A 15153-nucleotide genomic window follows, 5' to 3' on the forward strand; every position below is an offset into this window, starting at 1 on the left:
GTGGCAGATTGTACTACCTGATCGAGAGGTAAGAAGAGCAGTCAAGTGGATGCATGAGAATATAGGGAATTTGGGGCCTGAGAAAATGTTTGCATGGCAATATTATCATCCTCGGTTGCATAAAGCCACTCATGAGTCTGAATTATACTGTAGAAGTTGCAACCTGGCCAGAACAGCAGAACAACACTCCCCAGTAGTCCACATTCAGAATTACCACCCATTAAAGATGGTGATATTGGACTATTTGACAGTGGACGAATCCTTACAAGGCTACAAATATTTGTTGGTCATGCTGGATCACTTCACAAAGTTTGCTGTGGCAGTCCGTACTCGGGATCAGACTGCTGAGTCAGCAGCACAGGCTTTGTGGAAGAATTTCTTTCTACTTTATGGGTCTCTGTCCAGTTTCATTCGGATCAAGGAGTTTGCTTCGAAGGGGCAGTGATTGAAGAGCTGTGTTGACCGTATCAGATAAGAAAGACATGCACTACACCCTACCACCCCTAGGGAAGTAACACATGTAAAAGGTTAAATTAAACATTGTTGCAATTGCTGAGTACTCAGTAGTAGAGCAGAAGAAGGAAAGATGACCAGACTATATTGCTGAACTGGTGTAGGTGTACAACAACATTGTACATTTGACCACTGGTTATTCACCTTTTCTATTGATGTTTAAAAGGAATAAGCAATTTCCTATACAGCATAGCATAATGATACCTACTCCTAGAGAAGGTGACGAGTGGATAGAAGATGTATGATCTGGTGGCCCAGCAACTTGGCCCTCGCTCTCATACGCTCAAAAAGAAAAGGATGCCATACAAGTCGCAAATCAAGTGATAGTCTGTACAGAGGTGCGAGAAGGACTGGAAAGTTACAGTGGAGGTGTGAGTCCACCCAGTGGCGTAGCTATAAGGGTTGCAGTTGCATCCGGACCCCTAATCCTGGGGGGCCCACAGGGCCCCCAGTGCTACACAGCGTGCTAATGACTAAAAAAATTCTCTCTGCCGTGACGCTGACACTTCCTGGTTATGGGCAGGGCTCTTTAGACGTCACGGACACATGGTACACTCAGTGTAACATGTGACCATGATGTCATGTGAGGGGCGTTCCAGCCGGCATGGAAGAGCCGGTGCGGAAAATCCTGGAAGACTCCAGGTGAGCTGCAGAGGGGGCCCGTAATGTATTGTAATGTGCTGTCTGTGTTTGCGGTGGGGAGAGGAGAGGGGGTCATTAAATTACAGCCCCCTCTCCTCTCTCCACCGCAAACTGCACCATACAATACATTACAAACTCTGGGTCGTGATCCCCTGGGGGGTAGGGTGAAGACATACGAGGGGTTGCGAGTCACTCACCCAGAGTCCGGTTCCTGTTGAATTCAATGCTGGAGCAAGGAGCTGACGGCTCCTTTTTCCGGCATTTACTGTGCCCTGAACCGTGAGCGGCTCGAAGAAGACAGGCGCGATGTAGTGACGTAATCGCGCCAGTCTGCGCCGAGTCACACATAGCACAGATCAAAGGAGGAAAAGGATCTCCTCCACCTGTCGTGGGAACGGGCATAGGTAAGTAACTTTATTATTTTTCTATTATGCACATATGGTGAGGCATTATACTGTATGGTGGGCTGATATGGCGGGGGGCATTATACTGTTTGGGGGTTGATATGACAGGGGCATTATACTGCAGGGGCAGCTGTGGGGGCATTATACTGTATGAGGGCAGCTATGGGGAGTATCATACTGTTTGGGGGCAGCTATAAGGAGCATTATACTTTGTGGGGGAAGATATGGGGAGCATTATGCTGTATGGGGGCATTATACTGTGTGGGGGCAGCTATGGGGAGATTATACTTTGTGGGGGCAGCTATGGGAGCATTATACTGTGTGGGGGAAGCTATGGGGAGCATTATACAGTGTAGGGGTAGCTATGGGGAGCATTATACTGTGTGTGGGGGCATTATACTGTTTGGGGGCAGCTATGGGGGGAATTATACTGTGGGGGCAGCTATGGGGGGCATTATACTGTGTGAGGGCATTATACTGTGGAGACAGCTATAGGGGCATTATAATGTGTGGGGGCATTATACTGTGGAGGCAGCTATGGGGGCAGTATACTGTTTGGGGGCAGCTATGGGGGCATTATACTGTGTGGGGGCATTATAATGTGTGGGGGAATTATACTGTGGAGGCAGCTATGGGGGCAGTATACTCTTTGGGGGCAGCTATGGGGGCATTATACAGTGTGGGGGCATTATACTGTGGAGGCAGCTATGGGGGGCATTATACTGTGGGGGCATCCATGGGGGCTGTTGGTCAAGGTGGCTGGGCATAGGCGCACGCAGGGGTCTGGTGGTGTTGGGAAGGGGTAGGGGGGCCCAAGCGAAATTCTTGGACTTGGGTCCATGAGCCTTTAGCTACGCCCTTGAGTCCACCTATTATGTAGTTATCCGGCAGTCAACCCCTCATATTCCAGTCTGTGTGGGGAGGTTCCAAATTAACTAGGGACTAGTGATGAGCGAATTTCCTGAAATTCCTTTTTTGGGACGATTCTATCGAATCAGGCACAAAACTTGTTTTGGTCTGAATAAATTTGCAAGTCCCCCGATAGCCCTGTCAGACTCTCTAATATCTTCAAGGACTGTATCTGAATGGTATACAGTCCTAGAAGACATCAGAGAGTCAAACAAGGCAATTTGGGCACAAGCAATTCCACAAAAAAAAAACATACTCACCACCTTCCCTGGTCTATCGTAGCGATATGTCCCTGCCGGAAGGTTAGATGACGTAGCTGTCCCATGTGATCGCTGCAGCTTGTGTTTGTCATGATGTAGTTTTACCTCATGTAATCTCTGCAACCAATCACAGGTCACATGGGTCAAAACTACGTGATGACGAAACTCAAAGCTCCGGAATAGCCATAAGGCAGGTATAGACTGTTTTTTTTTTCTTACAATTTTTTTACGTTTTTAATTTAACAAAGGCTAAAAAGAAAGTATCAACTAAAGTAAACCACGGTAGTCTACTCATTGATAAAATCATATGAATACAATTACATCACTGTTGGATAGTGACAACTAAAGTACAGAAGAGTGTTAGCCATGGCTCAACTGGGTGCGTAAACCAGGTCAGAACTTCTGAAAGGAACAAACTAGGAGGAGGCCTCAGCCGACCGGCGGGATTAAGGGATAAAAGGAACAGGGGAAAGAAGACTCCCTACTCAAGGCAAAATAAGGGCATCATAGAAACATCAGGGTTGCTTGCAGGTTAAATTTATTGTGGTCGCACCAGGGGCATAAATGATATTGGCTACTTGCCTATTGCTGTCTGAGACCTGGGGGCAGGGTTTGAAGCTCTTAGCAGACGATACTGGAGATGGAATTAGTTCTATCTAGTTTTGAATCTGATGCATGTAATCAGCATTTATAAAACCGATATATTGCGAAGACTCAACATTTTCTAGAGGATGATAGCAAAAATATCTCCAACAAAAGTATTCATACTTCTGAATTACAGTAGTTCTGGCAGTGATCTTAAATGCAACATCTTCTCGAAACGCTCCCCAAGTAACGTAGAACGGGCCGCCGCCAAGATGAACTCATTCTTGTTCAATTCTAATAATGTTACAGCTCCAGGGCTATTTCCTATCGATTCTTTACTACGAGGGTCATCTTTCACCATTCCTTCTGGTTAAAGTGTCTCATTTGTGTTGTTTCTTCTTTTTTTTTTTTTTCCATCTCTAGGACTATTAAAAACCGGTTTCCTAACCATTGAGTTACCTCCTCCTTCTGTAGCTGAAAGGGTGTCTAACATTGTTTGTCCATCCCTAGTATCAATTCAGGACTCCTCTCTAATGGGTAAGAGGAGTAATCTCCATCTAATGGGTAAATTAAGGACTATAGGTTTAGAAAGTATAGTTTGTAATTGGATTGAGAATTGGCTCAAGGACCGTATCCAGAGAGTTGTGGTCAATGATTCCTACTCTGAATGGTCCCCAGTTATAAGTGGTGTACCCCAGGGTTCAGTGCTGGGACCACTATTATTCAACTTATTTATTAATAATATAGAGGATGGGATTAATAGCACTATTTCTATTTTTGCAGATGACACCAAGCTATGCAATATAGTTCAGACTATGGAAGATGTTTGTGAATTACAGGCAGATTTAAACAAACTAAGTGTTTGGGCGTCCACTTGGCAAATGAAGTTTAATGTAGATAAATGTAAAGTTATGCATCTGGGTACGAAAAACCTGCAAGCATCATATGTCCTAGGGGGAGCTACACTGGGGGAGTCAATTGTTGAGAAGGATCTGGGTGTACTTGTAAATCATAAACTAAATTTCAGCATGCAGTGTCAATCAGCTGCTTCAAAGGCCAGCAGGATATTGTCGTGTATTAAATGAGGCATGGACTCGCGGGACAGGGATGTAATATTGCCACTTTACAAAGCATTAGTGAGGCCTCATCTAGAATATGCAGTCCAGTTCTGGGCTCCAGTTCATAGAAAGGATGCCCTGGAGTTGGAAAAAATACAAAGAAGAGCAACGAAGCTAATAAGGGGCATGGAGAATTTAAGTTATGAGGAAAGATTAAAAGAACTAAACCTATTTAGCCTTGAGAAAAGACGACTAAGGGGGGACATGATTAACTTATATAAATATATGAATGGCGCATACAAAAAATATGGTGAAATCCTGTTCCTTGTAAAACCCCCTCAAAAAACAAGGGGGCACTCCCTCCGTCTGGAGAAAAAAAGGTTCAACCTGCAGAGGCGACAAGCCTTCTTTACTGTGAGAACTGTGAGTCTATGGAATAGCCTACCGCAGGAGCCGTCACAGCAGGGACAGTAGATGGCTTTAAAAAAGGCTTAGATAATTTCCTAGAACAAAAAAGTATTAGCTCCTATGTGTAGAAATTTTTTACTTCCCCTTTCCCATCCCTTGGTTGAACTTGATGGACATGTGTCTTTTTTCAACCGTACAAACTATGTAACTATGTAACTATGTAACTCTCTAGTTCAAGGTTGTCTCACGTTGTTTCTCCACCTTCAGATACTTTTTCATCTCTAGCACTGTACCCAATAAGCCTGGACATGACAGCCCCAGAGTTGAAAGTATTTAAAGATAGTAAAATAACATAACACAATCTTGATCTAGAGAAGAGTTGTGAATTGACCCTAAGGATAGAAAGTCAGTTGTAGATAGCCCATGAGATGATGACAGCCATAAAGATGAAGAACATCTGAAGACCAATAAATAATGTGACATAACATTTCAGATGAGAAGAAGAAGGAGATGACCTTGGGGATGTTTCTAGAAATTATAGCACTAGAGATGAAAAGTAACTACACGAGGAAAACCAATGTACGTAAGTCAAAATTTAAACCAGAAAAAAGGTGGAGAACCTGTTGGGAGATGTCCAGAATTCTTGGGTGAATTTCCACCTTTTCTTTAGTTGAAAGGGTGTCTCACATTGTTTCTCCACCGTTCATTTTCCAGCTGAAATGTCGGTCATATTGGTTCCCAATCTTCATATTGAGAAATTATGTGACACGACATTTCAGCTGGGAAGAAGTAGGAGATGACCTTGGGGTTCGAGAATTACATTATTATGTAGTTTGATATATATTAGAAGTGATAGCACTAGAGATGAAAAGTAATAGTGGTGGAGAAACAATGTGAGACAACCTTTTAAACTAGACAAAAGGTGGAGAATCTGTTTAACATATGTCCAGGGTTCTAGGTTGATTTTCGCCTTTTCTCTAGTGGACCGGGTATCTCACATTGTTTCTCTACCTTTAGTTACTTTTTATCTTTACGAATTCTGGAACCACAAACTAATTTCTTACTTTTTCTCCAGCTGAAATGTTGTGTCACATAGTTTCTCAATCTTCAGATGCTCTTCACTGTCGTCATCAGGCCTCTAGGGCTTTGTTAAACTGATCTACTTCTCTATAGCTCAGGGTTGTTGCACGTTGTTTCTCGACTAAAAAATATTCCATCTGTAGGGCTGTCATCATCTATCTTAAACGGACAACCTACTCTTAAATGTCACTAGATGACTTCTCTCTGGCTCAGGGTTGTCTCATGTCATTTCACAATCTCACCACACTTTTCACCTCTATATCTGAAGGCCCTTAGATTTCCTGCACTGCTGGGTAACTGATCTCTGTTTGACAATACAGCACGTCCATCGGCATTCTTTTATGCTATTTAAAAGGAGCAATGATCGTCTTTTGTGGGGACAAACTGTCGTTAATATGATTGTCTGTCCCCATACATTTTGCATCATGTCAGGAGAACATCCCTGCTTTACACGGGGAGCTGTGCTGCCGAAAAGTGTCCATTGTTTGACCCACATGACCCGATCAGCCGACAAACAAGCGTTTTCTTGTTTGTCGACTGTTGACGCAATCCTGGCCAAAATATATTAGACTGAAGATTTAGGGGTGGGTGTGTCAACTGACACCCATCCAGTACACTTATCCAGATCCAAATCCATTAGATATATCGATATATCGGAGAGAAGTAAGTGATACATAGACAATCACAAGCATGAAAGGCTTTTTACATGTAAGACTACAATTTACCATAACATGCAACGTCACGGACTGATGGGTCATAATGACCCCAACAGCTGCCATGTCACCAGCCTATTCCCCATAACAACAATGGTAAACAAACTGTATTTCCAGATGATATGGGGCGGCAGACTCAAAAGAACTGGTAAATATTTAGCTATGTTCTACATAACAAGGAATCATAGCATTAGCTAAGGAATAAAACATATATACTTGTTCAGGCAATTTAAAGAAAGAGATGATTCTTCAAAGAAAATGGATTCTTTCATACAAGATGGAGTCACATAAACATATTTTGCTCACTTCCACATCGACTGATCTCTGCCATATTTACACAGGGCAATGATCGGCATTGAGTGTTTGTATGATTATTGGCCCGTGTAAAAGATATTTATCATCTCTAGGGCGGTCTTCTCCAGGGCCCTAGGGCTATCTGACATAGAGAGGACTCATGAATGGATTCTATGAGTGGGAAGTTAAACTTGAGTGTCTCACATTTCTTCTCAATCTTCAGATACTCTTCATCTTTAGGCCTATCATCATCAGGGCTCTAGGCTATCCCAAACTGATTATCTACCCCTTAAGTCAATTCGCTACTCCTCTCTAGCCCATGGTTTTCTCGTGTTGTTTTTAAAATTTTTAGGCGCTTTTCATCTCCAGGACTATTCTACACCAATAGAGTTATCCTCTGCTTTTGCTTCAGCCTATGGATTTTATCATATTGTTTCTTCACATATCTGTAGGACTGTCATCTCCAGGGCTCTAGGGTTATTTTATACAAACTTTCCAGTCCTAGGGTCAATTCACGACTTCCATTCCAAATGAAAAATATTTTGTCACTTTTCAGTAAGTATATGAGTAAATATATGTTTGCTTATATTATCCAACCACTGTTAATGCTGAAGACCAACTACAGAAATTTCCTATGGTGAAATCATCAGGACTTTATATAAATACACTCATGTCCCTAAATTTCCATTGCTTTTCACAGACTCAAAGATGGAACATATTTTAAAATTGCACCTCTGATGTCCTGGTTTCTCAAGCTGTAAATAAGAGGGTTTAACAAGGGAGTCACCAGTGTGTATAGGACTGACAGACCTTTGTTCAGATGTATGGAATTATCTTTTGGTGGGAATATATAAATGGCTGACAACGTCCCATAGTACATGCACACAATGATCAGGTGCGAGCTGCAGGTGGAGAAGGCTTTTTGTCTTCCAGTGATGGAGGGAATCTTGAGGATGGTCTGAATGATTGAAATGTAGGTGACTGTAATAAACATAAATGGAGTCAAGAGGACCGGGAAGGAGACCACAGCAATGAACAGCTCTACAGCAGATGTACTGGAGCAGGACAACTGTATAAGAGGAGCAATATCACAGTAGAAGTGGTTGATGGTGTTGAGGCCACAAAATTTTAACTTGCTCAAGTAAATGTATACAAGAAAAGCCAAGATGAATCCCAACAACCAGCAGGTGGTGACCATCTGAAGCTGATGACTGAAGGTCATAGTAATGACATAGTGTAATGGTCTGCAGATGGCCACATATCGATCAAAGGACATGGCCGCCAGCAACAAGCACTGGGCAATGGTTGGAACCCCCAACAAGTACAACTGTGATATACACCGGCCAATTGATACTTTTCCTCCGCCCGCCAGTATCAGCCATAGCATGTTGGGTACAATGTTAGTGGTGAATAGGCTTTCAGACAAGGACAACTGGCTGAGAAAGAAATACATGGGGGAATGGAGACTCTGGGTGACCCCAACCAAGACAATTACCATGAGATTTGCTGTCAAAGCCATGATGTGGACAATCAAAAACAGAGTGAAAACTAAAATCTTGAAATTGTGGAGGTTTCCAAATCCCAAAAGGAAAAAATCGGTAATTATTGATTGATTTCTCTTGTCCATTTCCTAGAGGCAAGAAGACAGAGGGAGATCAGAGGATACTAGGCCAGAGGAATACAAATAAAATATATAGAAGAGGACACATACAACTAAAGTACCGCATTATTGAGAAGAGATTTAAGGTTAACTGTTCAACTGCAACTCAATTATCTACTGCGATCATTCTTAAAGGCCCAACTCTAGTTTACGAGCATACAGGACTGCCTTGAGTCTTTTGTATGATCGGCTTTAGTGCTACGCTACTATGGATCTAGTTGGGGTGCATTCTGATGTGAACTACGAGGCAAAAGAGACAGCTGCACACTACCTGTACTCCTAACATAAAAAGATAGAATAAAGTGATCAAAAACTCAAGATAAGTGGATGAAACATCAGAAACCTTCAATATCCTGATGGCACCATGGTCAAAGCAGGAAAGTTCAAAGACCTGAAGATCCTCACAAGAAATGATCAAATTAAAAGATGAGACATAGTTATAATATCACAGTCAAATAACGGTAGAGAAGTTGGTGCAGACATGGATGTAATAGAAACCTTTGCCTACTTGAAAAGTTTAAGAAAGGATCAAGTAGCCAAGAAATGCAAAGCAGGATGATGAAGGACCTGGAAAAGATCTTTACATGCTACAATGTATCTGTGAGATTCTCCAGACTACAGAGTTTTCTGTAGATCTTGGACAAAAATAAAGTGGGACAAGTACAAGTATTGAAACCTCTGAAGTTTTGTGCTGGTGAAAACTATGACCAACAAAATGGAAGACGTGAAGTAGATGTCAGATCCTCCGCTTAAAGCACAAACAACTGGATTGAAGCTTTATCTTATTATAGACATATGAGAAGACACACCTCAACGGAGAAGACCATTACTCTTGGCTTATGAAGAGGAGGACACCAAGTGACAAGAGGATGGAGCTCATCAAAGAAATCATGAAAACCTAATTGACAAGCCTGAAGATCCAAATTAGAAGATAGAACATTCTGGTAAAACACTGGGACATGTGATAAATTTATATATCTAATGGCTGAGATTTGCCATTATGTTCTCCTCGTGAAAATTTTTTTCAGTATAGGGATGTCACTTAATATGTCTCAGTATTTATAGAAGGGTCTCATTATGGCTGGTATTCTCTATTATATAGTATTAACAAAAAATTAACCTACAATTTTGGTAAATGTTGAATTTGTCATATAAAAATTACACAATTTTCACCAAACATTACTGTCAGCAAAATGAAACATCAATGTACCCCACTATTTATAGGGTCAAGTAATTATACCTCATATATAAGGTTTAATTAGGACAACCAGCAGGGTCAAGAATGAGGTCTTGTAGAGTTAGTTCCTTCGTGATTTTTTTACTTGAAGCCAACCCCTGTCTATATTTCTTATTACGGCATATTGACTTCATAAAGGGATCTCCTGCTATGTAACAGAGAGCAATTCTGTAAGAGAAGCATTCACTCTGACCGACTAGAGGCATCTATATATTACATAGGCTGTCATTCATCTAATAAACCAACATTTAATACAACATTTCTGGCCAGATAAGATTTTTCCTGACAAAATTAATTATATGCCTGGGGTGCCAAATGCCAGTATCCGGACCTGCAGCAATCAGATAATTTCTTTGGCGGCTGCAAACTGAATAGAGATTTTCGGGCTTTAGGAAATGTTGTAAAATCATAAAACTGCTATTTCACCCTTAGTCTTTCCATGGGCTAATAATATAATAATCTCTGTACATAACTGTATATATAATATAGTATTCTGTATCTTGCTCTCTCTCTCTCTCTCTCTGGAAATTGGGCAAGGAGCCTGACATCAGCACTCGGAGTACCTATGGTTACATATTGCGAAGCCATAGGCACTCTGTGTACTACTGTATGGTACCTCCATATTCTCCTATAGTAGCAATGCTTTGAGGGGAGGAAATCTCTACAATATAGCACCAGGTGGAACATGCCTCAATTTTTTTTTTATATAGACAAAAAACTCCAGATACCTCCATATGGTCCTGTAGATACTAGATATGTATAAAATCAACCTACAGAACGGTCCCATAAATACCAGATATGTATGAAATCGGAGCATAGTATGGTCCTATAGATACCAGATATGTATGAAATTGGAGTACAATATGGCCCCACAGATTTCTATAGATGATACATTATGGAACAGTACAACTGTACAAAAACTGGAATAGATTATATCCAGATAAAACAAACATTTTTTTATATTTTTTATAAAAGTATAAATGATTAAAGCCCCCCCCCCCTCCTCCATGTTCATATTTTTACCCAGGTAGATATTCCCCCAGATATGTTGAGGTCATGAATGGTCATCAGCGGCTCCACTAGACCTATGGTCAGATCTGTCCATGTCAATGGTTGAGTCCTTCAAGTGGGAAGATCTGGAAGCATTTAATATGATGATATTGATCACCGATGATATCTGGGTGTAAGAATTGAATGTAGACCCTGCAGTATCTTAGCCTGACATGATCTGTAATGTTGAAGATCAGATGTGTTCTATTCAATTACACAAATTAAGCCAATTTATATACCAACTCGAGACCCTCCAGGGAGACTCCGCCACCCTCCTTATTGTCAGTAGACTTGTTAGTGGTTCTCATCTATTTTCTACGACTATAATTATCTCATTATTTTGGAGTGCTTGTTCATATTGATCTGGACTAGATTTAGGAAACTTATAGTGACCCCCCCCCCCAAACTATTAACGTCATCTAGGTTTTCGTTCCAAAATTCAGTGATAGGTCTGTATAGGTAAGGAGCTAAATTTTTATGATACAGGGCTCCAAATGCCCTGCCTCCCCTTACATAGTCATACGGTTCAAGAGAAGCTCCAATAGACACATGAAATCGTTCCCATCACCCCCTAATCTAAGCCAACCAGTTCCAGGTTATAGGGAGGGCATGCGATGCATGTGTCCCTTGCGTCCCCCCTTGGGGATCTAGGAGGCATCCACCAACCTCCATGCCGAGACTGGTTCTTCATAGCTATTGTTAAAATTAAGGGTATGTTCACACGGCGGGGGTCCGTAACGGCTGAAATTAAGGGGATGTTTCAGCCTGAAAACATCCCCGTAATTTCAGCCGTACCGGCATGTGCAGGCGCTTGAACGCCGCGTCAATTACGGCCGTAATTAGCGCTGCTATTCATTGGAGTCAATGAATAACGGCTCCAATTACGGCCAAAGAAGTGACAGGTCACTTCTTCTACGCGGGCGTCTATTTACGCGCCGTCATTTGACAGCGGCGCGTAAATATACGCCTCGTGTGAACAGACAAACGTCTGCCCATTGCTTTCAATGGGCAGATGTTTGTCAGCGCTATTGAGGCGCTATTTTCAGACGTAATTCGGGGCAAAAACGCCCGAATTACATCCGTAAATAGGCCGTGTGAACATACCCTAAAACTGGATCCTGGACCATGTCCCAATATGCAACTTATAAACTGCAAGCTAATTGCAAAAATGGTTTCAGTAGGGGGTTATTTGGGGTCCCAGAGCTGTGATGGGGGCCCCATTAACATTTGTTGGCACATGGGTCTTTACCAACCTTAGGCTGCCTCTAAGCCCACAGTTTTTTCAATATCCATCATGCCACCTCTAATTTTCATTTTAGAAGAGAATAATCCATCTCTCTCCACCAACTTGACTGTAGAAATCACTTCTTGAAGGCAGTAGCTCTGATAACTACATGTCCCATGATGCCTTGTCCAGGAAGATGTGGTCAGATTACATATATTAGAATCTGTAGACATCTAGATAATTATAAATTGTGACCAGGATGCAGGAGAGCTACAGATCAAGGGCTAAGGCAGAGGAAAAGGCACAGGAGAGGCTGCACACTGTGCACTGTGCAGCAGCATGCTGGTCATAGGCAGTGTGCAAAAAGGGGTAAAGATGATTGGTTGGTAATAGTCTATAGAAAACAGGAAGCAGCCGCGAGGAGATTCAGGAGATTCAGTGACCGCAGCAGAAAAAGTTTGCCAGCTTCCAGGATTTTTGCTCTGCAATGGCCCAGGCATATTCAGGCTAATATGTTGTTACTTAAAACTTTCAAGAGACAGCAGTGACGTTATAATTACAGGTGAGAATCCACAATGAAAACCATGGTATTCACTAGAGTTTCATTTTAATTGATAAATATATATATATATTTTTTTTGCTGCCTGCATCTACCACTAAGGGGAAATCCCCATATAAAGATTTATTATTTCGTTCATTGAGAAATTTGTTCATGGGGAGGTTTGGGGATATAGCGGCCAAGCACTTGTCAACAGTTATCTTATATGTATGACCAGTTTTTTTTGTTTTTTACTGTGGTTGCTTATCTCACTGCTGCTCCAGCTTCACAGACATCTCAAGCTCTAGGAATATCTCAAGTGACCTCAAATACCATTGTATGAGCCATAGCAGTATAACAGTGTTTCGAGTAGCATAATATTTTACTAATGGAGATAGAGATCTTACTGTTTTTTTCCAATTAAAATTGTATCTCCCATGACCTCCCAGGCCTAGTGACATCTTCTTTTGCTTGTTCAGTTCCATGGAAGGCTGACACTGCTTCTCCAGTTCTAGTGGCATCTCCTATAGCTTGTTCAGTTCCATGGAAGGCTGACACTGCTTCTCCAGTTCTAGTGGCATCTCCTATAGCTTGTTCAGTTCCATGGAAGGCTGACACTGCTTCTCCAGTTCTAGTGGCATCTCCTATAGCTTGTTCAGTTCCATGGAAGGCTGACACTGCTTCTCCAGTTCTAGTGGCATCTCCTATAGCTTGTTCAGTTTCACAGAAGTCTCTCACTGCTACTCCAGCTTTAGTGGCATCTTCTATGGATGTGCAGTTCCACAAATGTCGCACACTGCTTCTCCAGGTCCAGTGGCATCTCCTATATCTTGTTCAGCCCCACAGAAGTCTCTCACTGCTACTCCAGCTCCCAATTTCAGTTCTATATAATGTCAATTCCCAATGTATATATAAAAAAAGTATTCACGCCCTTCTTGGACATTTCCCATGTTCTATTACACAACTTAATGAATCCGAGCGGTTTCAGTAAAAAAACAAAACAATATAGAAAACGGAAGAAAATGATCTACACTACCGTTCAAAAGTTTAGGGTCACTTAGAAATGTCCTTATTTTTGCAAGAAAAGCACAGTTTTTTTTCAATGAAGATAACATTAAATTAATCAGACATACACTTTATACATTGTTAATGTGCTAAATGACTATTCTAGCTGCAAACGTCTGGTTTTTAATGCAATATCTACATAGGTGTATAGAGGCCCATTTCCAGCAACCATCACTCCAGTGTTCTAATGGTACATTGTGTTTGCTAACTGTGTTAGAAGGCTAATGGATGATTAGAAAACACTTGAAAACCCTTGTGCAATTATGTTAGCACCGCTGTAAACAGTTTTGCTGTTTAGAGGAGCTATAAAACTGACCTTCCTTTGAGCTAGTTGAGAATCTGGAGCATTACATTTGTGGGTTCGATTAAACTCTCAAAATGGCTAGAAAAATAGAGCTTTCATGTGAAACTCGACAGTCTATTCTTGTTCTTAGAAATTAAGGCTTTTCCATGCGAGAAATTGCCAAGAAACGGAAGATTTCCTACAACGGTGTGTACTACTCCCTTCAGAGGACAGCACAAACAGGCTCTAACCAGAGTAGAAAGAGAAGTGGGAGGCCCCGCTGCACAACTGAGCAACAGACAAGTACGTTAGAGTCTCTAGTTTGAGAAATAGACGCCTCACAGGTCCTCAACTGGCAGCTTCATTAAATAGTACCCGCAAAACGCCAGTGTCAACGTCTTTAGTGAAGAGGCGATTATGGACAGACGAATCGAAGTTTGAGGTGTTTGTATCACACAGAAGAACATTTGTGTGACGCAGAACAACTGAAAAGATGCTGGAAGAGTGCCTGACGCCATCTGTCAAGCATGGTGGAGGTCATGTGATGGTCTGGGGTTGCTTTGGTGCTGGTAAAGTAAGAGATTTGTACAAGGTAAAAGGGATTTTGAATGAGGAAGGCTATCACTCCATTTTGTGAAAGTGAAAGATTTAAATCAAGAGGATATCCACAAAAAGTTATTTCGAAAGCTTTTTCAAAAGCAGCAAAGAGCAATAGAATCCAGACATTCACACCCAAACATCGGATAAAAGACAACAAGCCAAGGATCATAACAGCCTACAACAGTCAATGGCAAGATATCACCAAAATATTAAATAGAAATTGGAACATTCTATTATGTGAACCCAAACTTATACCACACATCACCGAGAGACCTCTCCTAACAGCAAGAAGAGCCCGCAATCTTGGGGACAGGGTAACAAGAAGTCATTTTTCAAGACCGACGACACGACTAGGTAGAGGAACTAAACTTATAGGTTCATATGCATGTGGGGATTGCAATATATGTCAATTTGTTAAATCCAGTGACACTTTCACAGATCCAGTTGACAAAAAGCAATACCCACTTAAGTCATACATTAACTGTCGAACTAAAAATATCATTTATGCGATAACCTGTTCTTGTCCCAAGGTTTATATAGGTCAGACAAGTCAAGAACTACGAAAACGAATACAACATCACCTATCAACCATCAGATTGGCAGAAAGAGATATTAAACAAAACAAGATT

At 41.5% G+C, this 15153-nt stretch overlaps 1 protein-coding gene across 1 annotated transcript; it reads right to left on the reverse strand.

The window, feature by feature from the left end:
* Positions 1 to 7560: 7560 nt before the first annotated feature.
* LOC142750601 (olfactory receptor 11L1-like) lies at positions 7561 to 8493 on the reverse strand. The gene has a single exon (XM_075859598.1). The coding sequence runs from the start codon at positions 8491 to 8493 to the stop codon at positions 7561 to 7563; it is 933 nt and encodes a 310-aa protein (XP_075715713.1).
* Between the last annotated feature and the right edge of the window lie 6660 nt (positions 8494 to 15153).

Source organism: Rhinoderma darwinii, chromosome 3 (genome assembly GCF_050947455.1).
Source record: "Rhinoderma darwinii isolate aRhiDar2 chromosome 3, aRhiDar2.hap1, whole genome shotgun sequence".
Lineage (NCBI taxonomy): Eukaryota > Metazoa > Chordata > Amphibia > Anura > Rhinodermatidae > Rhinoderma > Rhinoderma darwinii.

Coding starts and splice junctions, on each gene's coding strand:
- LOC142750601 (XM_075859598.1), bottom strand. CDS start 8,493: ATGGACAAGAGAAATCAATCAATAATTACCGATTTTTTCCTTTTGGGA.